The following is a 25,072-nucleotide window of genomic DNA, read 5'->3' as shown; positions in this document are numbered from 1 at the left end:
CTCGATTAGTGACCATAAAAAAAACCCCTTCCGAGCCCGTCCCGGACCAAGGGTTCCAGGCTTAGGTATCATACCCATTAGGAAAGTTGGGGTAGCATAGCATCGCAGATATACCCCCCTATATCGGATTAACACCGACAAACACACGAGAGCCTCAAACGCCGAGCAATTACACTGTCCATTCTGGGGTAGTCTTGACACGACTGAGGTTGTGAGTGATGGGACGTCAATTTTTCGACGTGATTGGGCAAAACCAGGAATTATAGTTGCTGGTGAGAATATCGTAACTTCGGTTCCAAGACCGAACCAACAGGCACACATATACATTGAGTTAGGTTTCAAGGATACATTCTTATTTGAGCCTGGACAGAGATGGAGGGAGTGTTCAACCAAGGTATGCACCACCAACTGCCATCGACGAAAGCACGCGGCACCCTACGCTATGGGAGTTCTAATCGCTGTGTTGAAGGCTCTCCTCCCGGATACTCGCCCCAGGGAGTTGGAGTTGTTGGTCCCACTGCGCCTCCTCATCCGGGCGGACCCCGACCCGGCCGTAGAAGAGGAGGAGGGAGAGTGCGAGCTTATCTGCTGGTCGTCGCCCGTGGAGTTGCCAAATGTCCACTCTAGCGCGTTTCGGATGACGCCGAGCTCCCCCTCCTGCGGGAAGATGACGGCACCGTCGACCGTCAAGACAGGGTCCGCCCCGTTGCTCGTGCTGATGAACTCGCGTGGCACGAAGAAGTGTCCGTTGGATGCTGGCTCCTCGGTGCTCCTGCTGCTGAATGTGCTGCGCCTTCGCCTCACCCGTCTAGGGCCGAGCGGGATGGAGACGGCGGTGGCGACGGAGCGCACCCAGAGGTCGTGATCCAGAAAGACAACACGGTCGCCGTAAAAGCCGTAGAAGGCCTTGACGCTTCGGTTTGGAAGTTGCCCCAAAATGTCTCCCGCAGCCGTCTCGGCTTTCGGACCGTCGCCTGTCTCGAGGGCAGCGCCGATGGCCGAGGCTCGGTAGAGGAGCAGCTTGGGCGCTTCCGGGTGTTGAAGATCACCCTCTAGAGTGACGGCAATACAGCTGCCTGATTTGTCGACCGCGATGTTCTCTATTGCCGCCGGCTCAGCGTCTTTGGCGGCAACTCCCCATCTGTAGAACAGGGTCATCTCAGGCCCTGGCTCGCAGGTGAATGCGTCGATTTCGTGCGCGCGAGCACCAAGGACGCAAACAGGTCCATGCGGCAAGGTAACCCAGGCCCAGGTGCGGAACGGGTCGTCATCGTGCTCGCAACGAAGTATGCGTTCCTCTCTTGATACCAGGTCCACCAGCCTTGTTTCGAGACCCAAGGAAATCAACAGCAACGGCTGGTCTGGGTGGAGCATCAAGGTCAGAAGGGGCCCATCGAGCTTAGTTTCATAGATGGGCGTTTGGTCCGCGGACCAAGGTGCTGGAGACCCCGGTTGGCTTCCGTCTCTAATGGCGCGCACTTCGACCTGACGATCCGAGTCGGCGCTCGCGATGAGGGAACTGTTCCAAGCGATTTTGGTGACGTATGTGCCCTTGGGATGTGTATAGAGCGGCGAGGAAGCAATGATTCCGGTGTGCAGGTCGCCGACGGCAACGGCTCCATCGTTGCGACCAGCGAGGATACAGCCGGCACCTGGCGGGGCGATAACGTGCGTCACATCGAGGGTCTCTTGGCTGACAGGCGCGTCGACAGCTGGGATTAGTGCCGCCACGGAATCACTGATGCTCGACTCCTCCGTCGCGGCTTTGCGTAGAAGCACTGAGGGCTCCCAGACCTTGGTCTTGGTGTCTCGGATGTCGTAAAGGCGGCTGCCGTCGCCGCTGAAGGCCAGTGACCGCACCTCGGTCTCGTTGGAGCGAATGCAGTACATGAGTGACAAGGTCTCAAAGTCCCAAAGCTTTATGACCCCATGGGCGTCCCCAGTCGCCAGGGTGTGTCCGTCAGGGCTCGAGGAGAGCGCCAACGCGTTTCCAGCCACTGATTTGAGCTCGTGCTCCTCTTCCGCCCAGCGATCAAAGATGGCAAGTTCGCCGTCCTGATATGATACGGCCAATAGCTCGATGGCCGGGTTCGGGTTGAAGAGGACCTCGGAAACTGACATGATGGGGTGTCCTGGGGTATCCCGCCGGAGATTGCAAACACCAATCATAACGTCTGGCTGCAGTCCCCAGATCTGTGGAGGTCTGCCCCGGTGCGCGATCACGAGCAGCTCGGCATTGGGACAGATGTCGGCGTCCAAGATGACCTGCCGGGTGCCGCGTCTGTGTGTCAAGGTTTGAGCGGTGCTCGGCTCGTCAATCCTGATGCCATACTTGGCGCTAAAGGCCGCAATGTTGCCGTGCTTGTCAACCGTAAGGAGCGAGCTGTCGTCCTCGGTGAAAGTGACCGTGGTCACAAGGCTCTTGGAATCGCGAGCAACGGTCCATAAACAGGTTGCGTCGTCAATCTTCCACATCTTCATCTTGCTGAAGCCAAAGGACACAAGCCGCCGTGAGGCATGGTCAAACTTCAAGCACCTGACAGGCTCGCCGTGGTCGAGCTGGGCAGCTTGGTCGCAAGCAGTTTGTCGGTAGAGCTTGACGTGTCCCGACTTCATACCTATGGCGAACCAGCCGTCGCAAGCCGTCAGACACACAGCACGCCCAAGGCGATAGTCGATGTAGCATATGCAGTCGTCCCAGGTCTCGTTGGTGATTCCGGCCAAATGGAGCCCCTTGGCACTGTTGCCAAACTCGCGATGTATGCCGGAGAGGGTAGGACACAAGGGAGGGACGACAAAGTGAATTGCCGAAGGGTCCTCGAGCAGACTGGTGCCAAACTTGAGTGCGATGCGCGCGAGGTCCGTCTGCCAAGCCTGTATGTTGCTGAATTGCTTCCCAATAGGAGACGTGTGCTTCACCCTCCGATCGAGGTACCTCTGCAGATTCCTCGATGCTCTTGCCAGGTGGTAGAGGTTGCCCTTCCGGCGGAGGACATGCTCTACCCACGACAGCACGTTGGATCGGAAAAACTTGTCCAAGAGGAGGAACAGTTCGTCCGAAGCCGAAGACGACAGCGCTAGATGTTCAGACCACGAAGTGCAGGCGTAGTCGGCAAACGCCGACCTAACCTTTACCTTGGCGGAGGCCTTGGATGCAAACGCAGGGTGGCGGGGTGGGCGCATCTCATCTTCGACTAGGTACCCAAGGCAGACGGTGGCTAGGTCTGCGTGTGCGGCGCTCTTTTGCAGCTGAAAGGCGGATGTGCAGTCGTCGCTCAGGAGGAAGTCGCCGACGGTTGCGTGAACGAGCTGCACGTTCCCGTGGGGATCGACACGGAGAAGCTGGGGGCACAACTCGTCGATGATGCGCTCGATATTGAGGACCCGTGAGCCGAGCTGTAAAGAGAGGCAGGCTTGTAGTTCGTCAACTTTGAGCGGACGCGTGCTACAAACCGCGCACTCGAGGAGTGCCGCCATTAGCTTGATATGGCGCCTGTTGTTTTCCATATCCTCAAGAATGCGAGTGTACAGTGATTCCATCTTAAGGGGAACCTGGTCCAGCGCCTCGTTGATCTCGTCCTCGTCAAAGACCTTGCCAAGCTCATCAAGCGCCAAGTCAGCCCAGAGGAAGGCACCGTCAGATCGGGATACCAACTTCTCAACAAGCTCAGCCCGTCTCTCCGGCTCGACAGGAAGGCTGTCGGAGCTGTCTTCTACGAGGCGCTGAATGTCGGCCCGTGTGTCCTCGAAGCTGATTTGATGGCGGTAAAGCCGCTCATCGGTGTCGAAGCGGGAGAAGTGCCTTTCAAGGTCCGGTAGTCGGCGGGAGCTAAAGAAGATTCGCAGGGAAATGCGGTCGGGCTCAGGCTGCAGGCTGCAGAGCAACGACAGGAGTCGGTCTGCATTGATGCACTCGTCGAGCCCGTCGATAACCCAATACTGTGCCGAGGGGATTGGGAGCGACAGGACTCCATTGACAAATATCTTCTTCCAGATGGTTCGTTCGTCGTCCTTGTCGAACGTGACACCTGCCTCGCTCATGGAAACCAAGGCCCTACGGGCGGCGGGGTGCAACATGGCCATCTGAAAGGCAAGGGCACGGAGCATGCTGCTGGCAGTCTGCTGCCCCCGCCGCCCATGTCGGAAGACGTAGTAGCATGTATCCACGCCGAGGTCGTCCTGCAGGTGTCGGATGGTGTGGCACGTCAAGAGCGACTTCCCTGCGCCCGGCTGGCCCGTCAGCCAGTAGCATAGCAGTGGATGCTTTGCCGAATCCCCGTCTCTCCAGTCCCGGAAAGATGGTGTTTCCAGAAGCCATTCGCAAGACCCTGGAATCTTTTTGGACTCAATGTTGAGTATGTCGTCTTCGGGGTCGTGGGTGATGTGCAGGTACGTCTCGAGCAAGCTGATCTCGACCCTAGTCTCGTCCGCCTTTTCAGTGAATATGTCGCCAAGGACGTCTTCGGTGGCCTTTACCAACGAGTTCCGGATGAAAGCGTAGTTTGGATCTGCGGGACTGTCGAACTTGCAGATATTCCTGTGGTCGGCATACAACGGGTTCACTATCTCTTGCTTGTGTCCCATGATAGCAGATTCCTTGCCAACGATGGCGGCGCTACTAGTGCCGAGCTTGGTCCTGACGGTCTCGTAGAAGGACCAGATTTGAAGGGAGTCGGTCGAGTGCCTGAACTCGTCGTTGATGCTGGAAATCTGCGACGAGTTGGGAATGAGGTCGGTGATGTACCCCTTGCTGTTGTGGACGGCGCTCGCACGCAGGATGTTGTTCAGTAGCTTGGCCGAGTCGCTGCCGCGGTGCGGCGTGGCCATGAAGAACATGCACTGGATCCTCGAAGCAAGGTCCGTTGCCTGGCTGTCACGCTGGGCGAAGAGGTAGGCCTTCTTGATGACCAGGCCGCCCATGGAGTGACCGACGAGGATGATGGGCGTCTTGTCGCGCCTCAGGTGCGGCGACGTCGACATCTCGCCAAACAGCGAGCGGCCAAAGTCATCGAGGTCCAGGAAGTCATGCTTGTTATCGCCCCAGTCGCTGTTGTAGCCGTACGAGTGGATGCGGACGTGCTGGAGGTCTGGGTCACGGGGGAGCCAGGCCTGGGGCCAGAACAGGCGCGGGTCGCCGCCCTTGGTCCATGTCTTGATGGAGCCGCCGCGCAGGCCGTGGACGAAGATGAAGTCGATCAGGGGCTCGGGCGGCGAGTGCAGAAGATTAAGGCCGAGCGGGCCCCAAGTGTCGGCCTGGAAGGCGACGTCGGAGCTGGCGTTGGTGCAGCCAGACGATATGGTGACGCTGGCGCTGGCGATGGTGCTTCTTCGCTGGAAGCTGAAGCCGCGAGTCAGTCCTCTGCGGATGCCCGAGACTGAAAGCGACGGCGTCTGGAGAGGGAAGGAATGCCTCTCGCTGAGGAGGCCTGGGCGAGGCTCGTTCCGAGGCTGTTGGGAATATCGGGAAGGCGCCAGTGTCAATCGGGTGTGGTTTGGCGAGTCAGGTGGTGCTGCAATAAGGGATGGCGCTTACTCGAGACTCCATCCTGGGCGGGCTGGTCCACGACAATAAAAGACGGCAGGGGCTGATTGCCTCTGCTCTTTCCTGTACTTTTTGTTTCCAATCTTTGTGATTGCTTCCCTGCTCTTATTACTTCTCTCCTGCTTTTTGCGCTGCTCTTTTCCCTGATATTATACCACAGTCCGTCTCTTCCTTTGGCGGTGTTGCGGGCAGAGAAGGTAGCACTGGCTTTCCGTTATACGCGGGCTTGGCTAGAACGAGGGGACACGATTTGAGGGGCAGGGCCTGCTGCAAGATGCAAATAGGTGTAAATGGTGAAATATGGTAGTGAAGAAAAAGATGGTCCGATGCTCGTGAGGCGGCTGTCTAGCCTGCAACTCTCGTCCTGCTAGATTCGATCCGTGTCTGCTGTGCGCGGGAAAGATCCCCGAGGTGCTTGTAAGAGAGCGCCATGTTGTGTTTTTGCGCATCAACAGTCGAAGGGCGGTGGCAACGAGGGCGGCAGGGGGGGACTGGCACATTGAAAAAAGATCGCCTCCCGCTCCCAACCACTACCACTGTTATCCCCTCCCCACTCATCGGGCTGGCAGGCCAGCGAATGCGTCGCGAGGGGTTTTTTTTTGTGGTCTGACGAGTTGCAGCCCGTTGCAGCTTGTTGCGACTTGGCCAGAGCGCTGACACAGCAAAAAAAAGACAGGGAGCATCGAAAAAAATAAAAACAGGGCGCGGCAGGGTGACGATGAGAGGGGCTGGGATCAACGCACATTAGGCTCGGGCTATGATGCGGCCGCGATTGGACCGTGACATGTCGCTCGGCTGTCATGTAACCACTCATCCGGGATAGTCTGCCTCTCTGGGAGGCAGTGGTTACATGCGTCTGCGGTATATTAAGCGGTCCTGCCCTCGCTGCTGCGTTGCCTGCAGGACGCAGAAGGTCCCAAAAGCCAGCGAGACAGCGTCCATCGGGCATCACCCAATCGCCCAACACCCACATCTGCCTGTGTGCCCGACCACATTCGCCATCCAGACTCCAGACTCCAGACTTCCAGGCTCTCGGCCAGTTGAGCTGGCGGGGTGGGAACCATGGTTATCATCGACCCCGAGTTTGTGGTGCCAACGATCCCGGAGGAGGACCAGTACGAGGGGACCGAGATCGATGAGAATGTGCTCAAGGGTCCGTATCCAGAGATGGCTGTTTTCCAGTTTCTTTTACAGGATTTTGACGCTGACATTGGCCTCTTTGAGCAGCTCTACCGCAAGGGCTCACAATCGAATGGGCGGCCACGAGTGGTGCGAGCTTCTGGGCATTCAACAGTAAGATCGATACTGTCCTGTCCGATGGCTCGGAACAGTCCTACTTTTTGAAGGTTGGGCTCCTCCCTCTTCATGCAGCCAGCAAACAAAGCAAGAGGCTGACCTATCCCCCATCTCTCCACCTACCCGGATACCACTAGGTATATACCACCGAAAGGGCTGGTGATATCGCAAGAGGTGAATATGAAGGTCTCAAGGCGATGCGCGCCGTCATCCCGGAAAACATCCCCAACCCCGTCGCCTGGGGCCTCTGCGCACGCGACCCGTCCCGCTCCTTCTTTATCGCCGAGTTCCGCTACCTGGACGATGACCTGCCCGCCATATCGGAGCTCGTCGACCTCGTCGGCCAGCTGCACGGCCAGACGAGCCCCAACGGCAGGTTCGGCTTCCACACGACCACCTTCTGCGGGCGCCTGCCCAACGACAACAGGTGGTGCGACACGTGGGAGGAGTACTTCACCCGCAACATGCGGGAGCTCATGAAGACCGAGCTGGCCACGCATGGGCCGCACGAGGAGCTCGAGCAGCTTAGCGCCGCGGTCCTGGAAAAGGTCATCCCCCGCCTCCTGCGGCCCATGGAGACCGAGGGGCGCAGCATCCGGCCCTCGTTGGTGCACGGCGACCTCTGGCACGGAAACGTGTCGATAGACGCCGAGACGATGGAGCCGGTGCTGTACGACCCCGGCTGCTTCTACGGGCACCACGAATGTAAGTGCACAAGCCACCACTGGGCGTTTATTTGTTTTGCACCCGTCCACTCATATCCATTCTCCCCTCTCCCTATTCTCCCTCTCCCACACAGCCCTCAGCCCTGCTTCCGGCCTTCCCGCATTCCCATTTCTCGCCCCATTTTCCCTGGTGCCGCTCCTCCCGCATCCCTCCTCCTCTTCCTCTTGCCAAACCTTCTTTGCCTTGGCTCCCCCCACGCGCTGCCGAAACCCCTGTCGATTGGACATCCGGGGGGTGCAGCTACATGGGGCCGCCACGTACGTCAAGGGCATGGGCTGACTTGCTATGCGTCAGATGACTTCTCAATGTGGCGGGCCACCCGCTACCGCACCAGCCAAGCGCACGTCAAATACTACTTTGACAAATTCGGCGCATCGGAACCGACCGAGGACAAGGACGGCCGAAACATGCTCTATGCCATGAGGAGCGACCTCGCCGTCTCGGTTCTGTGGTCCGCCAACAAGGCCATCAGGGGACTGTAAGCACACCCGAAATCGGATCCTAAGCCCGGTTAAATGTTCTGCCTTGCGCTGGGAGGGACCTGTACTGACTGTTACCCACGAAAAAAAAAAGTGCCATTGAGGGGATGCGACGCCTGGTCGCCGAGTATGGGGAAGGGTATGACGGGTACCTGGCCAGGCGGGCCGGGGGTGAGCTCGACTCGCAGGCAGCTGGCGAGCACACCGCCGCTCCGGGCGCTAATGCCGTCCAGCCCCGTGTGATAGAAGCCATGCCTATTCCTGCAGTCGGGGCATAGGCGGGCTGTCGGGTGGGCTGTGGGTGTTTCAGGGCGTGTCGATCTACCGCTTCTCTTTCTCGTGCGGGATAAATTTCTGTTGGCCTCGTGATCCTCTCGTTCCCATCCCCTTGCATAAGTCCCGCTGGGCGCCCCCCACGGGCCCTGCCAGTAGCAGCCGCGGAACTGGAAATAGCCCTCGGGATTTCACCCTTGTAAATATGTAAGCCTATGGCGCCGATACTGAAGGAGCTGCATGCGAGAGAGCTCAGAGGCACCCGAGAGGAGTCCTGTCGAGCCTCCATTGCATGCCTTTGATCAACAGCACGTGAGTCCCTGCAACACCACATATTGTCCCGAAGAGGGCAAGCGCGGCGAAGAAAAAGCCAGGCCCTATCCCGGCCATGAGCGGCCCCATGGCAGCAATGCCGCCGGCCGATAGGCCGCAGCGCACAATGTTGCCCGAGGCAGCGGCCGCGCTGGGGCTCTCCTGGAAAATGTCCACCAGCAGAGTGTTTCCGGTCTGTCGTGTACTAGTCAACAAAAAAACAAACCCCCTGAGATAGCGGCTTCGGCCAAAAGGGTAAGCCGGGTGACCCACGTACCTGAACAATACAGGTTTGAAGGAACCCGAGGATAAACTGCAGTATGAGCGGGACGCTTACGTGCTGGATGGGGCTCGGGTTAGATAAGAGACCGAGTCCGGGAGGTGTCGGGCTGACGTACCACCGCCTTTTCCAGCGCCCAGCCGTACCCGACAAGGACCACGAGGTGGGCGAACTGGAGGGCCTGCATCGACCGCAGGCGCGCCATCTCGATGGGGAACCTGCTCATGTCATCCCCTCGCTTCCGGTCCACCTCGATCCCGGCCTCCCGCGCCGTGGTCTTGTAGTTCCAGTCGAGCAGCCGGCCGTTGAGGTAGCCGCCCAAGACGACGCCCGAGCCGACTGCAAGGTAGCACGCACCGATGACGCCGTCGTCGAAGCCGTAGATGCGCTTAAACAGGGTCGCTATGGAGGCCTGGAGGCAGTAGTAGACCATGTAGAAGACGCCGCTGACGAGTAGTACCAGGGAGGAGTCTCGGTAGAACAGTAGCCGGACGGAACGAAGCGGGTTGGGCAGCCTCCGCCGTGGGGTTGCAGTAGTAGAAGCAGGAGGAGGGGGTGTGGAGGCGGGGTTGGGCCCAGCAGGGGCAACGGCAGCGCCAGGAGTGGCACTAACGGCACCACCAACGGCACCGCCAACGGCACCACCACCACCACCGCCAGGAGCGGCTAGCCTCGCGGCAGCCGGGACTCGAATCCCGCAGCAGGCGGTCGCCAGCGGGCGGCGCCACAGGGATCGAGGAACGACCGCGGAATTGCCGACGATGCCACGTGCCGTCTCAGGCAGCGCGCAAGCGACCAATGAGAGGACGGCGCCGCCGCACATGACGAGGAACCAGAAGATCCAGCGCCAGTCGCCGCCCGACGCGGCCAGGATGCCGCCGCCGAGCATGGGGGCGAGCGCGGGGCCCAGGTTGACGGCCACCATGGCGGCGCCCACCATGCCGCCGCGCTCGGCCGGCGTGGCCACGTCGGCCACGACGCCGTACGACACGGCCACGGCCGCGCTGCAGACGCTCTGCGCCGCCCGCAGCGCCATCAGCGGCCCCAGCCCGCCGCCGCCCCGCCGCAGCGCCCCCAGCCCCGCGCTGGCCGCCGTGTAGACGGAGAACATGGCCAGGAAGGCCGGGCGCCGCCCGAGCGAGTCGGCCAGGTCGCCCAGCAGCACGGGCGCCACGGCCTGCAGTGCCAGGTACGCCGTGACGGTCAGGTTGATCTCCTGCTCCGTCGCGCCCAGGTCCGCCCGCAGCTGCGCCATGGCCGGGAAGTAGATGTTGGCCGTCAGCGGCGAGAAGAGCATGGCCAGCCCCACGATGCAGACCAGCAGCCACTTCTCACCCGCTGAGAAGACGCTGTACGGCGGCTCGTCGTCGGTCGCGGCGTCGCCTGAGGTCGGCAGGGACGTCTGTTCAACGTCGGGCTGTAATTTCTCGGCACCCATGGCGTCGTGGTGGGCTTGGATGCAAGAAATGGAAGAAGAAGGGGTGGGATACTAAGGACGATCATTTTATGTGAGACGAAACTGCCGGGTTCCATTATGTTATCCCATATCCATATCTCCCTCTACATCGGGTCCGGCCTGTTACACCCGAGCCTTGGACTACCAAAGTCGGCTAGCAACGTCCTGTTGACGTGGTCAATGGATCAAGGACCTGCAGCTTCCTCGTCCTGTCACAAACACGTCACAGAATTTAGACTGCCCATCCCTGACGGCTACTGCCGCCGCGGTAAGGGAGAAGGTATTTTGAACTGTATTAGTTGGTCTAGTAGGTTTGGGACTTGTCTGCATTGGTGTAAACTCGCCCCCATTTTCTTTTCGTTTATCTTGGCCTTTCTCCAGTGGAGGGATATGCAGTTCCAATTATTAGCCCTCCCTGCTCGCACCTACCCTGAACTCAACACCCCTTTCTGGCAACTTAGGAGGTACCGCCCAATTGCTGCCAATCCAAAGCAATGGATAGCAACAATAACAGCGAGCTGGAAGCCAATAAGGGATTCTCATGTTGTTCATATTTGTAGCCGTAGATAAGCTGCCATAGGCACCCTAGCACTCTACTATGTTGGCCAGCGTAGGTTGCCGGTGGCCTCAAATAAAAGTCTGGGGGCGTCTCCACTTCCAATCTCCCCTTGTGTGATCCGAGCTTTACGGCCATTTTCTGCTTTCTGACAAAATCGACACTCTTCGCTATGTACCTATCTAGCAGTAGGATTCCTTGCAAGAAGCCGGTATATCCTCCACTAGTCTGACCAAGCACCTGTGTGGGTTTGGAGCTGTGTCTGTCTACTCTCTCCGAACGGGCTCCATTGACGGATGTCTCGATTTTGTTGCCCGTGGTTTGAGTATGGTACTGCGTTGTGGTTGTGAGTTCTTGTGGGCATCGCGGCAGGATCTTACGAAATCCTCCTCTTTGCGCTTCGACGCTCAATGAGATCGTCCAACACCGTACCGCGTGCCAAACGCCTTGATCTATGACAACAGAGGCAAAGGAGCACCAGTCAGGCTTTTTTTTATCGCAATCTCGAACGACCAATCTACAAATGGCCTAGAAAAGGACTAGCTCCCTCCCATCTGACAGGGTGAGCAAGTTGTGACCCTTTGCTTTCATGAACAACCAAGAGCTTCTTCTCTCAACATATCGGCTTCCGGCTTGCCTCCACGAAATGTTTTCATCAAATGGGAAAGCAAGGCATTGTCCTGTCCTGCCCGTCGCGTTACTCCAGACCTGTTAGTACCCGTGATTTTACTTTCCTGTGGTCTCTGTCGCCCGAGAGCCGTCCCCTCCTGGCGTTTTTCTTTTGAGGCCCAGCTTTGGATGGGGCCGAATCAGACTCAGGCCTGTAGAGCTCGCCGGCACCTCTAGTAGTAACGGCCGGGGCAGACACCGCTCAGTCGGGGGCGTCTTGCTAGGTTCCTTTGAACTAATAGCTGGTAACCGCGGCATCTTAAGCGGGCTGTTGCTTCGAGATGCTCCCGGCGCCTCCCATCTTGGCACAAGGGGCGTAGGAAAGTTTGGGCAAGAATTCATCAAGCTTATCTGTGTCAGGCCGGCACGAGAGTACTGCAGATTGTACTGTCGTGTCCAAGACGGCGGTGGCAAAAATGATGAGACTAGAGGGACACTCGGTGGATACGAAACGAGTTGGTAAGAATGTATACAAGAATAGAGGCTCTCAAATGCATTGACAACATCTCCGGTTGGAGGGTACCTGACCAGCGGCATCCTTGACATACGCATATTTAACTCCTTCCTTTTCTCAAAGCTGCACCAGATATCTATACCCCCAGGACCGTCAGGCATCCCGTGACCTCGCTCCCTCAGCCTTGCACGGCGACACACCCGGTTAGTGGCAGACGAACAACAAGGAGAAAAATGGGTGGGATGAGGTCAGGGACGGTATATACCCCCATATCCTCCATGCCTCCTATCCCCAGAGCAAGCCCTCAGCCCGGGCTTCAAAGCCGCCATGCGATCAGCTGATTTTCGCGGATATACCATCCTATTTTGCGATCGGCGAGATGCACAACATTGATGACTGGCGCGAGTTCAGGCCCGACTTCACCCACCTGCACAACGTCCGCCGTCTGCTGACACGAAACGTCACTTGGTTTGTATGCACGGCCACGCTGAACATTGACGACGAAGAGCATATCCTTGACCACGGAGGCTTTAAGGACAAACGCCGAGATCATCCGGACATCTGTTGAACATCGGGAATCGCCGCATGGTGTTGGCGGTGTTGGCCAGCGATAAGTCGGCCACTTTACTGCGCATGCACCCGTGGCTGGCTGTGCACACAACCTCTCCAGCGACACGGACAGGGCTCGTGTAGGCTTTATGTTGCTGCTTTCGTCAGCTGTCTCTGCTCTCACCGCCCTGTCCGAAGTCAAACACCCAGCTACAGATCTCTATATTCCCTTTACGCTGCAAGACGGAATGTGATTTGAACCTTGGTTAGTATATATGCAAGCTTGCTTTTGACCCAGTCCTCGACGTCCTTTCCAGAATCGACGAGGTCATGCGTGTAAAGAGTATGGGCAAGCTCGCCGCACATTTGCACGTATAGTGCTCCGACGTTAGAGCAGTAGGAAATCTTCTTGATGCTGCAACCCTCGCGCGGAACAGCTCTGCGGTGTTAGACCCAACGAGCCAAGCCGCGACTGCGAGCCGAAGAAAGCATTTAGCACTCTTTTCTGGCACGGTGGCCGAGGACGCCGAGTGGACTACCAGGGCTACGTGCAGATAATCCTGCTCAGCTGGATCCGGTCCTTGGTCCGCTTGATGTAGGGGCTGTCCTTCAGCAGCTGCTTGAGACGTTTCCATCACGCTGGGCGAGGAGTGCTACGTGGGGGTATAGCCCACAATTAAACTTCCTCGCACGGCAATTGGCCAAGCCTGGCCCCACAGTGTCGGCGTTCGTGCAAACGCACGTTTGGCAGCGAGAAAGAGGGAGCTCGCCCTGATGATGACCTCTGGATTCAAGTGGTTTTCTCATGGAGGACCGTGACCTCGAAGCTCATCCCGCTCCTGGACTGATGGGAATCTCAACAGAGGGTCGCGGGCGCGGCGCTGCTCGAGTCTGTCTAGCACGGAGTCGAAGTTCCGATAGGCTTCCTTTCGTCGTGTCTGGGATGGTAACTGAAGTGGATTTGGTAAATATTTTCTGCCTCATTTTATAGGATAGGTTAATGAGGGTGGATATCTGGGAATAGCAAACACCCACTTGGGTCTTTTGCACCGCGCTGCCCTTTTTCTCTCTCTCTTTTATTTTTATTTTTTGAAAGCATTGGCACGTGGCTTTTCTAAACGATGGTGGCATTTCCAAAGGTGTGGTTATTCTGCCGTTGGATTGGCCTGGCATGCCTTAATCCATTGGATGGAATGTGGAGGCTTTGTAGCATGGGAAGCTGGACGAGCTGAAGGGCGAAACGGATATAGGGCGAAGAAGCTGTCCTAGGAACTGTCAGGATGGGATGACTCATCGGTGGTGCACGGGCCCTAAACCCACTTACTTTAGCCTATCGCACCGATCGGCCCTTCACACCGCACTTTTGACCACCTTGCACGCCCATTCGTTTTATGGCGATCTAGGCAGGGATTACACGGAGTACCAGCTTCCCACCTTGCCTGCGTATAACGAGCAATTGAAGCCGAGAAAACCACTATCGCCAGTCATCTTTGGTGTTTTTTACGGTCGCGTCAAAACCTCATTCGGCCGCTCTATCGGTCGCATCACAAGATCCCGCGAAAACCTGCCCTGCTACAAGCCAATAAATTTCATCTTCCTTTTCAACTGGCTGCTTAACAGCAAACCCTTCCTTTTGAGCAGATCCTGTCTTACCGTTGATCCGGAATTGGACAAGGCAAAACTCGTCAATTTACAGCCGTCCCATCGTCGCACATAGCGCCTCAAATCGTTTCCGAAGCCCCCCTCCCTCCGCTATTTCAAACCTTCCAAAATTTTCCAAAATTTTGGAAGTTCCAAATCGCCCTGGCAAGCCACACATCTGCCACATCACGTCGCCTCAAGTTAACCTCCAAGCTATTTGGCGCCGGCGCCAAACCTGACACGCCAATTTAATCAGCTGCCATCCGACCAACATCCAGCCAACGACACTCCAAAACTTTCCTTTTATCCAGAACTTTAAATTACCACATCTGCCCCAAACACCTTCCTTTTCGCTCCGCTGAGGAGCCCGCGCTTTGTCACTCCTTTTCCCGACCGAGCTCGGTAAGCATTTTGAGCAGGCCAGGAAGGAGGCCTTAAAATTTGTTGAAAATCCCGATTGGGGAGAAAAAAAGCTGTATTGACATTCCCAGTCCTTTTCCCAGAACTTTTTCTCCCAAAACACATTAAACATCATCCAGAGAACCATCCATTACAAACCTGTCCAGGACAAAATCTTTTCCATCAAGGGCTGTGTGAAGCCTTTTGTTTTCTATCCTTTTATCGAAATTTGGTCCATCCTCTCCTTTCCTTTCTTTTTCCTTTCTTCAGTTAAAACCGTCGCTCGCTCTCCTTCTCGCTCCAAGATCTCGTCCGCGCCTCGCGTTCGAGGAACCTTTTCCTCATCCTCATTCGGCCCAGCGTCCGCCACGGGTCGGTGTCAATCCCTCTCTCTTCATTTCGACCATCTCTTTCGGTCACCAGAACTAAGCAACGCATTGAAGCCTTCCGTATCGGGCTTGGAAAGCTTCAGAAAGTACCCCCCCCCGCGTGGGGACTTCCAATGTCAAATGTTTCAGGTGGCCCACGGAACTCTTGGGGCAGGCCGCACGATTGCAGAACCTGTGCGTTCATATTGACCCGAGCCAAGACCTCCTATCAGCGGCCTTTCCACTGTGTTTGTCATTCGCGGCAAATTGCCCCCTGCCATGGAACCTCTTCCCCGTCCGTTTCGTCGTTTTGTCGGTCCTTTTTTTTCCCGTCCGGGATTTCAGCTGCTGGGAAAGCGGGCGCCGTTGATGGGCAAGCAAAACCCGCACCGTGAAAGGCTCCCCGTCACTACAGACTAGACTCGGGTAGCACGGGCTGAGAGCTGGCAAAATCTGGGTTCGAGAGAGCGAGAGCAGGGTGATTGGTCCTCCATTTCTTACCAGTCGAAAGGCACCCAGGGACGGCGCGAAGACGGGTGCGTACATACCGACCTGGCCGCACGCGGGGTAGCAACGCATGCCGCGGCCCTGTCGCCGCCGCTTTTACACGTGCAACATTGGCTTGCCGAGACTTTTTTTTTGTCATGGTATAATTGGGCAAGTCCGCCCTTTAGCCAGGGTCCTCACTCGCTGGCTGTTCCGGGACATATCCGCTGTCTGGCTTGTCCGAGTGCAGCTCTGAGGTGTTGTTTTCTTATCCGATACAAACAGTATGCCCAACATTTGCAACAGACACACATGGCTTTTAAGGCTTTATTTTGTTTTGTAGCTATTATCTCCTTTTGTGAGTGTTGCTCTGTCTAGGTGGAAGGGTATATCTGCTCATGTGTCTTGAAAGAAATTTAGGCCCCGGCGCCGGCCCACGAGCTGTTCAAAATACAAATAATCCCCACGTCGCAGAGTAAAAGCGGTGAAAGAAGCTAGAGAAGAATCAAAAAGCACCACCCGCAGCCACACCCAGACGGGAATAGCCCCGTGTCAGTCATTCGATCGTGAGCGTTGTGTGGCGACCTTCCTGTGGGTTGAGTATGGGTCACACAGGAGGAGGCTGGTGTGGTGGGCTATGAGAATAATCAGACAACATTGAAGAAATCATGTCCAACTTCAAATAGCCAATTTAAGGCACCAAATTTGGTGGTGGAAAGAATGAGGAGACGGAGGCATGGACTCGTCTAGTCAAACACCACCAAGAAGCCGCATGTTGAGGAAGGAAAGAGGAGGGGGTATGCAACGAGGCAATGTGTCGAGATGCCAGTGGCACAAACTTGGGAGATGGATGGTCTTTTTTTTCTTTTTTTTTCTTTTTCCAAATACCCGCTACCCAGGTGGCACAAGGGAATTGCAAGGCGACAAAGGTATCAAAAGCCAAAGGCAACAGGTCGCTGCGTACAAAACAGGAAAGGGAAAACAAAGTGCCAACTTGTTATAAGCCACGAGGAGGATCTTATGGAAGGTGACAGAGAGGGACTATGTTCTTTCTGTGAGAGCAAAAGAGATCGTTTATGGAATCCTGTAGGGATGCAACAAGGCGACAACCATGACCGACTCGGTATGAATCATTTCGCTTTCCTATCGGAGAAACAGAGGTTAGTGGATGGAGAAGCGGCGGGTTCAGTTGGGATGGAGATGGAGGAGAGGGAAGAATGATGCGAGTGCAGTCAGCAAAGGGGCTGGCAGTGAGCTTACTTCTTGGTAGACTTGACGGGCTTGGTTCCTCCAAGGAAGGCCCCAAGGAAGCTCGGCGGCGGGGCCTGCTTCTTCTTCGTCTTGCGGGGCTGCATGACCTCGACCACGCCCGGGCCCGGCCCGGGGCTGACGTTGACAATGTTGGGGCCAGGGCCCCTCATCATGCCAGGCATGCCAGGCATGCCTTGCATGCCTGGTGGCATCGGCGGCCTCGGCGGCCCGCCCATGCCCATGGGCATAGGGCCGGGAACGTGGCCGGGCCACCCTGGAGGGGGCGGTGGGCCAGGCCTACGAGCCCCCTGCGGAGGCACGCCGCCGCCGCTGCTGGGCGGCCTCATGCCTGGGTGAGCGTGGTGTCCATGCGGGCGTGGGGGCATGCCGGGCGGAGACCCCGGCGGCTGGCTCGGTCGTCGGTCCATGGGCCACATATGCATAGTGATGGTCGAGTCGGGCTGGATAACCTTGTCCCACACAGCTGGCAGGATGATCTCGCCATCGGGGCCGATGAGGTCGAAGTGGCCTTGCTGCACCAAGGGTCCGAGCACTTCAACGTGGAGGAAGGCCTGCTTGATGAGCTCTTCCATGCCCTGGTACAAGAAAGCACTGGTTAGTGGGCCGAGCGGCTCCATGGGGATAAGGGGCATCGTAGCGCCGGTGAGTTGACTTACCTGCCACGTCTGGCAAAGATGGAAGGGGAAACTGAACTTGCGCCCAACAGCATCCTTAAACTTGATGGGCAACTTCTCTTTTTCCGCCTCCTCGGCTTCCTTTGCAGCCTTGGCCGCTGCCGCCTCTGCCTTGGCCGCACCCTCCTCCTGATACTTCTTCTTGAGGGCATCCTCTACCGCCTTCGCCTCCGCCGCGGCAACGACAGCCTTGGCAGCAGCCTCCTTCTCGGCCTCGAGCCTCTGGCGAGCCTCAAGTTCGGCTCTGATCTTGGCCTCATCCTCGAGCTTCTTCCGCCACTCGGCCTCCTGAGCCTCCTTCTTTGCCCTTTCTGCTTTGGCCGCCTCCTCGGCGCGGATAGCAGCCTCGATTTCAGCCTTGAGTTTGGCTGCTGCGGCCGCGGCTTCTTCGGCCTCCTTTTTGGCCTTGGCTGCTTTGGCCTCCTCCTCGGCGCGCACGGCCGCCTCGATCTCGGCCTTGAGCTTTGCTGCGGCAATCGCCGCCACCTCGGCCTCCCGCCTGGCCTTCTCCTCACGCGCTATCCTCTCTGCCTCCATCTTGGCCCTAGCCTCACGTTCAGCTCGCGCCATGGCCTCGGCGTGCTCCCGTTGCCGCTCCTCATGCGCCGCCCTTTCGGCCTCGAGCTTTGCCCTGGCCTCACGTTCCGCCCGCGCCATGGCCTCTGCATGCAACCTTTGTCGCTCCTCGAACTCTCGCCTTTCCTTTTCCACCTTCTCCCGGGCCTCGCGCTCCACTCGCCTCATGGTCTCCTCATGTAACCTTTGGCGTTCGACCTCGGCTTTGCGCTCCGCTTCAATCCGATCCTTGGCAGCCTGCTCCGCCTCAGCCTTGGCTTTTTCGATAGCTTTTGAAGCCTCTTCTTGCGCTTTCCTCATGTCCTCCATGCGCCGTCTGAAAGCCTCCTCGGCCTCCTGTCGTATTTTGGCCTCTTTGGCGGCTTGCTCGGCCGCAGCTTTTTGGTTGTCCTTCTCTGCCTTGAGCTCATCGAGCTGTTTCTTCAGGGCTTCCAGCATCGGATCCGGCTTAGGGGGTTCGGCTGGGGGAGGGGGAGGGGGCGGGGCCGCTGGGGTTTGCGGCTTGGTGGCGATTTCGGTAGGGGGAGGCGGCGGGTGGAACATGTAAGGTTGTTGCATATGTCCCGGCATGTGCGGCTGATGGAAGCTGTTGTGCGGGGCTACACCGTAGCCGCCGTAGCCCTGCGAGTAGGGGACCATGTGGCCTGGCTGCTGTTGTTCGTAGAAGTTGTTCGCGGGAGCCCCACCATGCGGCGAGAACGGATTCCCTCCATATCCATTGTTGTAGCCTCCGTAAGGGGCCACGGCGGTGCCATATCCCTGCCCCTGATGCGCCTGGTGCCCCTGGTGCCCCTGGTGCGCCTGGGGAGCGTAGCCGGCGTGGCTCTGGGGGTACCCTCCGCCGCCTCCTCGGCCACCGTAGTAGTTCTGGTGTTGAGGCGGGCCCCGTGAATAGCCGCCGCCAAAGCCATAGTCGTCCTCGTCACTCATTGGCGTGGCAGCCTGCACGGTTTGTACGGGTTGCAAAGGTTGCAAAGGTTGCAAAGGTTGCTGCTGCCTTCCGAACTGCGACTGGGACCGGGACCGTGACTGGGTTGAATAGCGCACGTGTTCCCTTGTTGGGCCGGGGTGAGAGTGATAGTCGGCGCTTGAGGCCGAGTCGTCGGGTGCGAGGTCCCTATCGTCGTCGTCGTCGTCGTCTACCAGGTCGTCGCTGGTGCTCGATGTCGAATAGCTCTCTGTCTCGTCCTCAGAGTTCCCTACGTAGCTCCCGTGACCGTGACCGTGACCGTGTGGGTGGAGGTGCTGACGGGATTGGGAATGAATCGAGACGGTAGTCCGTTGTCGATGACTAAATCACTGTTAGTTGATTCCATCAAGAGGGGCTCCTAGGGCTGAACGAGTCCATCTCTCTAGCCCGCTGCAAAGCAAAAAAAAATGTGACCGAGGCGGTGAGACACTTACGACATTTGAGTAGATTGCGATGGGAGTGGCTACCCTTCACTCGCGACGATCTGCGATCAGAAAGTCGGAGTGAGGGTACTCTTCAGAGCGTTGAAAAGTCGCGGGTCGATTGCCGATGGGTTGGGAGGTGTCGCCCAGGGTTGCTCAGGGCAAGCGAAGAACGCCGGCTGTCTTCTCCGCGCGAATCTCGACAGCTAATTCGAGCGTGGTGCGAGACGATTTCGGTGCAGAGTGAGTCTTGTGGGCAGACCGACTCCAATCGTGAATTGCCGAGGTGAGCACACTGGGTGTGCCTTGCGGTCGCTCCTTGTTGTTTACCGATGGATCGGATCTAATTTGACTTCTTGTGCTCAACTGATTCGTTCGTTCGCGCTTTACAGCGTGGGCGTGACCCGGGCGGTTGCGCAAAAAGGTCGGGGTGATGTCTTTCAAGGCGTCACAGACAGTCTGGTATGGTGACCAGAAGCAGTTGTTGGCCGTGGCTGTTGCGGATGTCGCGAAGTGGCGGTTTGCCCCTCGCGGACAGAAAAGCAAAGCGGGGAGCGAAGCGAGCGGAGGAGCGTTGCCGGCTATGTTGATATATATTTGCCCAGCCAAAATAGGGCGGAGGGCCAGGATGGGGAGGGTCTGGGTCGGCCCAGGGCCACTAATTTTTCTTGGCCAGAACAAGAGATCTTCCTCCTCGGGCGGCTTTGCTGGGGCGCAGGGAAACCTAGCAGAGGGTAAAGGAAAAATAATAACAAGAATAATAAATTGCGCGACGGGCAGGTGTGGGTTCGCACCGGCTAGTTGGGCGCGTGGAAAGGGGGTGGGAGGGGGAAACAGCGAGAGGGACAAGGAAGTAAGGTCAAGTGGGCGGCGCACAGTTGCGGTGTGCGGTTCGGACAAGCCCTCGCAGCCGTGGCACAGGAACGTGTACCGGTACAAGTAGCTGGCGGCTCACAAGCACCCTGGAACGAACGTCCTGACAGAACTGAAACAATAATGAGCCCAACAACGGAATCGAGAGTGCTTTTTTTTTCTCAGCCCGAAGACGGTGGCTTGTAGACAGGTGCCAAAATACGGACACAGGGATGGAAACAATAAACAACAGAAAAATGGAGCGGTCAAAATATTTGGCTGTCGATGCTTCTTTGTGAAGCTCTGAGCCAACAGCAGGACGAGGCAACCAAGGAAAGGAGATTGGAGTGGTATGCAGGCGTAAACAATCAAACCCGAGTGGGCTCTTCCGTTCAGCTCCTTCCCTCAGAGTGGCCGAGGACAAGACTTGGGTGAGGTAACAGAGAATGGAGGGCGAGGGCGGAGGGTGGAGGTGCCGTGGCAAACTCTGAGCAGTGTGTGGTTACTGTGGTGTAAACCGCATGCCGCCCTAGGTCGTAATACGTGTAGCACGGGTGGGTGGCTAGCCTCTTTGAGATGGCGCCTTCGCGAGAATAATATTGCCCTGGCACATAATAATGGCGGGTTTTATGGGCCCCAGCACCGTGCATGCGGAGGGGTAGGAGAGGTGGAGGAACAGAAAGGAGGGTTGCAGGCAGCCACGGAAGGGCAGGGAACCTGATCTGTGTGGGAGCGGGCAAGCAAGCACGTCGGCATCATGGGCGGTGCATGGCGAGCGAGGGCATTGGTCCCGTCCAAATCGCCCGGCCTATCGTCGACGCTGGCGACCCCTCCTCCCGGCCGCAGGTTCTCGTTCTGCTCCCAGTTGCCTCGCCGCCATCATGGAGGAGAAACGGCGCACCAGCGACGACCGCCCACATTCTGAGCGAGCCGGGCATCCTAGACCGTGTGTGTCCACCTGACAAATGGCACGCAGCGCGGATGAGTTACCTACCCATTCGGGCAGCCCAGCGTCCCAGCGGAGGTAACCATCATCGGGACCTGATATCGAGCCCGCGCGATCAATGAATGTGTGTTTAATGCCAGCTTGACAACCGGGCCTAGGCTTGGCAGTGTGTATGTGGGTACCAAGGAAGGCATGTGCGGGTGTGTGTGTCTGTATTGTTTGCAATCTGTTTGCTTGGGCGCGCGGTGTGGCTCCTGCAGACAGATGAGGCCAGCCCATCCATGGCGGCGAAACGGGGGATTGTGGTTCATGTTGTGGTCGATTTGTTCCAAAACCGGTCAAGAAATACGCCACATTTCAATTCCCAGCTAGGGCACCGTATCGGAGAGACTTTCCGTGGGTACGGTAGGTTGGCCTTGCGCCGTTTTGTCGACATTGCTTTATCTTTCTCGGTCCATTCAAGCTGATAGGCGTCCTCTTTGCATCTTAGTGTGCCTTTGAGCGATTCAGCGGGCCCGAGTGAAGCAGGCAGGCACCTAGCCAGCAGCAGCTCAGCATGCACCACGCCTCAACACATCGCTGTTGGCGGTGCGGACACGCGCAGACCGTAATACTGCACTCAAACCGCCCGCCTGCATGTGAGAAGTATTGGAAGAACTAGATCAGTTGGCTCCTGGGGCTCGCAGCGCCTGGTTGAGTTACGTTGGCTGTGGGCAGGTGGTCGAGGCGGATTGGCCATGGTTTTTTCTCTCCTCTCTCCTACTTGCCTTCAACCGCTGCCCACACAGCCCGCTGTGGCGCGGTCCAAGGTCCACGTCTGTTGCATCGCGCACTGCACAGCAGGGAGACTATAGTTGGACAGCTGCGCCGGCCACTGCAGTCAAGAGGGCCCGCCCCCTATGTACGAGGCCACATTAGTAGCATGGCGCGTTTGGTGCTCTCAGCCGGGGTGGCTGGTCGAAATTTGGCGGGTTGGCGATGGATTGGCTCGCCCTCACAAGGTGGGCTTCAGCACCGAGCTGTGGTTTGCTTCGGGACCTGATGCTGAGGCTACCACGAAACGAGAGGTAGGTACCACCTGGCAGTGGTGGAATGGATCAAGGGTTGGATCGACGACGTCCAGTCACGTCGGAATCAATCGACGCCGTTCCTGAGCGGTAAATCGGCCTAATCAGGCACAATGGACATATTGAGGTCCATGAGTGAGCTCAATCCGCCAGCCTCCGGGCGAGTTAGCCTTGAGCTTGCAGCACAGTTGACTTTAAGCCTCCCTACTAATACACACTGTCTGTATTGCTGCCGGACACGTGGTCGATCGAAGGAGCTGGCACACAAATAAATATTGCAGCAGGCACACACAGCATAGCATGGAAGGCACTTGCGGTGTGTAATGTGACCTCTCATCTACCGGGCTGCCAAGTACTTCGGTATCATGAGAACACCTACATCCAGTGCTGGGTGTCTGCTCGCCCAGAGCACCCACGGCCTGCAGTTCAGCGAGCGAACCATCCAGCTGAGCGAACAGTAGGTACGTCATCCGCTGCTTATCGGGAAGAAATAATACCTCGGGATGAAAGCGCCGCGGGTCCTGGCACAGCCTGCGGTTGCATGACCAAAAAAACGCGAGTCTCGCAGCCCAATCAGGGGCAGTGCATCATCTGTTTTCTGCCCAACAAGGCGACCAGAACATTCTCTGGGATTCCGGATTGGCCAGCCCTTCGCTGCCTGCCGGGTCGGGGTAGTAGGGAACACAGAGCCTCTGTTCGAATGTTTTTTTTTTTTGTTTCCGTCGCTCCACCGCCCGCGAAGCACCGATGCGGCGCCTGGCCAATACTACCTGCGCCGTCTCCCGGCCGGCCCTGGCCTTCTCCCCACCTGTGCCTGCTGACTGCTGACCGACCCCCGAGCCATCCCCTCGATCTTGCCCAAGTGGAGCCACGTGCAGCTCCCGATGCCCAATGACCCACAGCCGGTGGCCTGGCCGGGCTGGTTGCCTCTGCCCGCTCAATGTACCTGTACTTTGTCCCAGTGCTTTGTCCCAGTATCCACATCAAACGGAGCGCCGGGATAGTCAACCCGACCCAACCCTGCATCGTCCGCCCTCTCATCCTGTCGTAGGTAAAATAAGGTCGTTGGGGCCGACACTTGGGAGCCCGGCGATTGCGCGCTTCGACAGCATGATCGCCCTCGGATGTAAAGTGACTCACATAAACCGGCGGCAGTATGCCATCTAGACAGGCATGGAACAGCTGTCACTGGGGTTGCGACCCCTCCCCACTGTTTGGTCATGTATCATGCCGGCTCGGTGGGAATGCCCCTTGCATCCTCCTCGCAAGCCCTTGACGGGAGCGAGGATCCGTCTTTTATTTGGTTTTTTTTTTTTTGTTTCTCTTGGCTTTTGGGTTGCGGGTGCTTGATGGACGGGAATTACTTGGCAACCTCGGGAGAGTGTAGCGCAAGTAGCTCGCGGGCCGCCTTGATCTCCGCCTCGTCGTATCCGCGCCAGCTTGGCTCCCTTGCCGCGTACCGCCGGACAATTTCTGCGAGCTTCTGGGTGGCTAGCTCGTCGAGCTGCTTCAGAGTGGCCGTATCTGGGAGCTTGAGATCGCCCTGATCGCCACCGACTCGGTGCGCGATGGGCGCTTGCAACAATCGTGAAGTTACCTGCAGAAGACGGTCAATGTCTGCGGTCAGTATCTTTTTATACCCTGCTTCCTTGCCGGTATCAGGGGCGCATGTGTGTTTTGTGACGACTTACAAGCTTCAGCCCATAGTATCCACGCAGATAATCGTCGCAGAGTTCGATGCTGCGGCAGAACCTCTTTGTGGCCTCAGACAGGTGCTTGGGCGTCGTGTCGTTTGCTGCGGATTGGGCCGTGGCAGCCATGTATGATACCTCGCCTAACCGGGCGTGTAACTGCGTCGCATGAGACGGTCAGCCCAGCTCACTTTGTGCAAGGTCTCGTCTTCCACCCTGCGAAATCCTGTCGGTCTAGGGCTCAGGCCGGCTAGACATGGCATAGTGTGACACTGACATTCCACGCATTTGGTACGAGCACCAAGACCTCCTCCAGCGCATATATGGCCTGAGGGTACAAGCCTTGAGACAGGTAAACGTCGGACAGCTCCGACCAGGCTTCGGCATCAGTCGGCGACATGTCTAGCAGGGCTACAAGGCCAGACACTGCGTCGGGGACACGGCCTAATGATCGCAGGAGGGCTATTCGTCGCTTTGCAATAGGCTAAACGTGGGTGTGGATGGCGGGGGTCTGCAGGTCAGAGTTTGGTCACCGATAAGGGGAAGGCGCAGAAATGGACGAAACGTTGGGCTTCAACACTGACGATATTGTTGGGCTCGGCGGCAAGTATGGAGTCGTACTCCTTGAGAACAGCCTCCAGCTCTCCATTATTCTTGGCGGTCGCCTCCTTGATGAGACCCTTCCAGGCCATCATGCGCTCGTTGTCGTCGCCGAAGCGCTTGACGAGCCTTTCTAAGAACCGATGCGCCGCGACATCATCTCCTGCTCGCAGACATAGCTGCAGGAGGTTCTCATACTTGATCCATAGCTCGGGTGTCTCGGGCGCGGAGAGGAGCGACAATAGTGGTGAGGCGGAGATGGACTCTGGCGAGTCGCGCAGCTCCGAAGGCGCTTTTTTGTACAGGCTGTACGCCTCGGCCGGTGACAGGTCGCCGGGCGGATGTAGAAGTGACGGCGCCATGGCTTCCGCTGCTGATATGTAGGAGGTCAAGGCAAGTACGGAGGGGATTTCGTGGATCTCAATGCCCTGCCGGGATCGGTCCGGTGGAATAGATGACGTTTGCTTTGCGTGCGGAAGGGACACGGAGCTTCTCTCTTTAGGCAGACAGCCACAA

At 57.6% G+C, this 25,072-nt stretch overlaps 7 protein-coding genes across 7 annotated transcripts; 3 read left to right on the top strand and 4 right to left on the bottom strand.

Moving 5' to 3' along the window:
• Positions 1–161: 161 nt before the first annotated feature.
• On the bottom strand, positions 162–6,174 carry GGTG_02696 (hypothetical protein). Its single transcript, XM_009220471.1, has 2 exons — positions 5,534–6,174; positions 162–5,448 (listed from the first exon to the last, which is right to left on the bottom strand). The coding sequence occupies exons 1-2, from the start codon at positions 5,543–5,545 to the stop codon at positions 436–438; spliced, it is 5,025 nt and encodes a 1,674-aa protein (XP_009218735.1). The 5' UTR covers positions 5,546–6,174; the 3' UTR covers positions 162–435.
• GGTG_02695 (hypothetical protein) lies at positions 6,109–8,613 on the top strand. Its single transcript, XM_009220470.1, has 5 exons — positions 6,109–6,695; positions 6,770–6,888; positions 6,976–7,543; positions 7,859–8,042; positions 8,138–8,613. The coding sequence occupies exons 1-5, from the start codon at positions 6,605–6,607 to the stop codon at positions 8,319–8,321; spliced, it is 1,146 nt and encodes a 381-aa protein (XP_009218734.1). The 5' UTR covers positions 6,109–6,604; the 3' UTR covers positions 8,322–8,613.
• Positions 8,569–10,346, bottom strand: GGTG_02694 (hypothetical protein; the record flags this gene model as incomplete). Its single annotated transcript, XM_009220469.1, has 3 exons — positions 8,569–8,823; positions 8,906–8,968; positions 9,027–10,346. 3 exons carry the CDS (start codon positions 10,344–10,346, stop codon positions 8,569–8,571), a joined length of 1,638 nt encoding a protein of 545 aa, XP_009218733.1.
• A 1,659-nt stretch (positions 10,347–12,005) lies between these two features.
• GGTG_02693 (hypothetical protein) lies at positions 12,006–12,611 on the top strand (the record flags this gene model as incomplete). The annotated part of the gene is made up of 3 exons (XM_009220468.1): positions 12,006–12,048; positions 12,167–12,246; positions 12,339–12,611. 3 exons carry the CDS (start codon positions 12,006–12,008, stop codon positions 12,609–12,611), a joined length of 396 nt encoding a protein of 131 aa, XP_009218732.1.
• Positions 12,612–14,749: 2,138 nt separating this feature from the next.
• On the bottom strand, positions 14,750–21,097 carry GGTG_02692 (hypothetical protein). Its single transcript, XM_009220467.1, has 4 exons — positions 19,413–21,097; positions 17,415–19,299; positions 16,747–17,333; positions 14,750–16,629 (listed from the first exon to the last, which is right to left on the bottom strand). The coding sequence occupies exons 1-4, from the start codon at positions 19,415–19,417 to the stop codon at positions 16,617–16,619; spliced, it is 2,490 nt and encodes an 829-aa protein (XP_009218731.1). The 5' UTR covers positions 19,418–21,097; the 3' UTR covers positions 14,750–16,616.
• On the top strand, positions 21,021–21,721 carry GGTG_02691 (hypothetical protein; the record flags this gene model as incomplete). Its single annotated transcript, XM_009220466.1, has 2 exons — positions 21,021–21,200; positions 21,689–21,721. The coding sequence occupies 2 exons, from the start codon at positions 21,021–21,023 to the stop codon at positions 21,719–21,721; spliced, it is 213 nt and encodes a 70-aa protein (XP_009218730.1).
• Positions 21,722–22,447: 726 nt separating this feature from the next.
• GGTG_02690 (tetratricopeptide repeat domain-containing protein) lies at positions 22,448–25,046 on the bottom strand. The gene is made up of 4 exons (XM_009220465.1): positions 24,541–25,046; positions 24,234–24,440; positions 23,957–24,115; positions 22,448–23,862 (listed from the first exon to the last, which is right to left on the bottom strand). The coding sequence occupies exons 1-4, from the start codon at positions 24,916–24,918 to the stop codon at positions 23,626–23,628; spliced, it is 981 nt and encodes a 326-aa protein (XP_009218729.1). The 5' UTR covers positions 24,919–25,046; the 3' UTR covers positions 22,448–23,625.
• Between the last annotated feature and the right edge of the window lie 26 nt (positions 25,047–25,072).

Source organism: Gaeumannomyces tritici (assembly GCF_000145635.1).
Source record: "Gaeumannomyces tritici R3-111a-1 unplaced genomic scaffold supercont2.2, whole genome shotgun sequence".
Taxonomy (NCBI): domain Eukaryota; kingdom Fungi; phylum Ascomycota; class Sordariomycetes; order Magnaporthales; family Magnaporthaceae; genus Gaeumannomyces; species Gaeumannomyces tritici.
The sequence above is the reverse complement of the archived record's forward strand: the minus strand, read 5'-3'. Positions and strand labels throughout refer to the sequence as shown.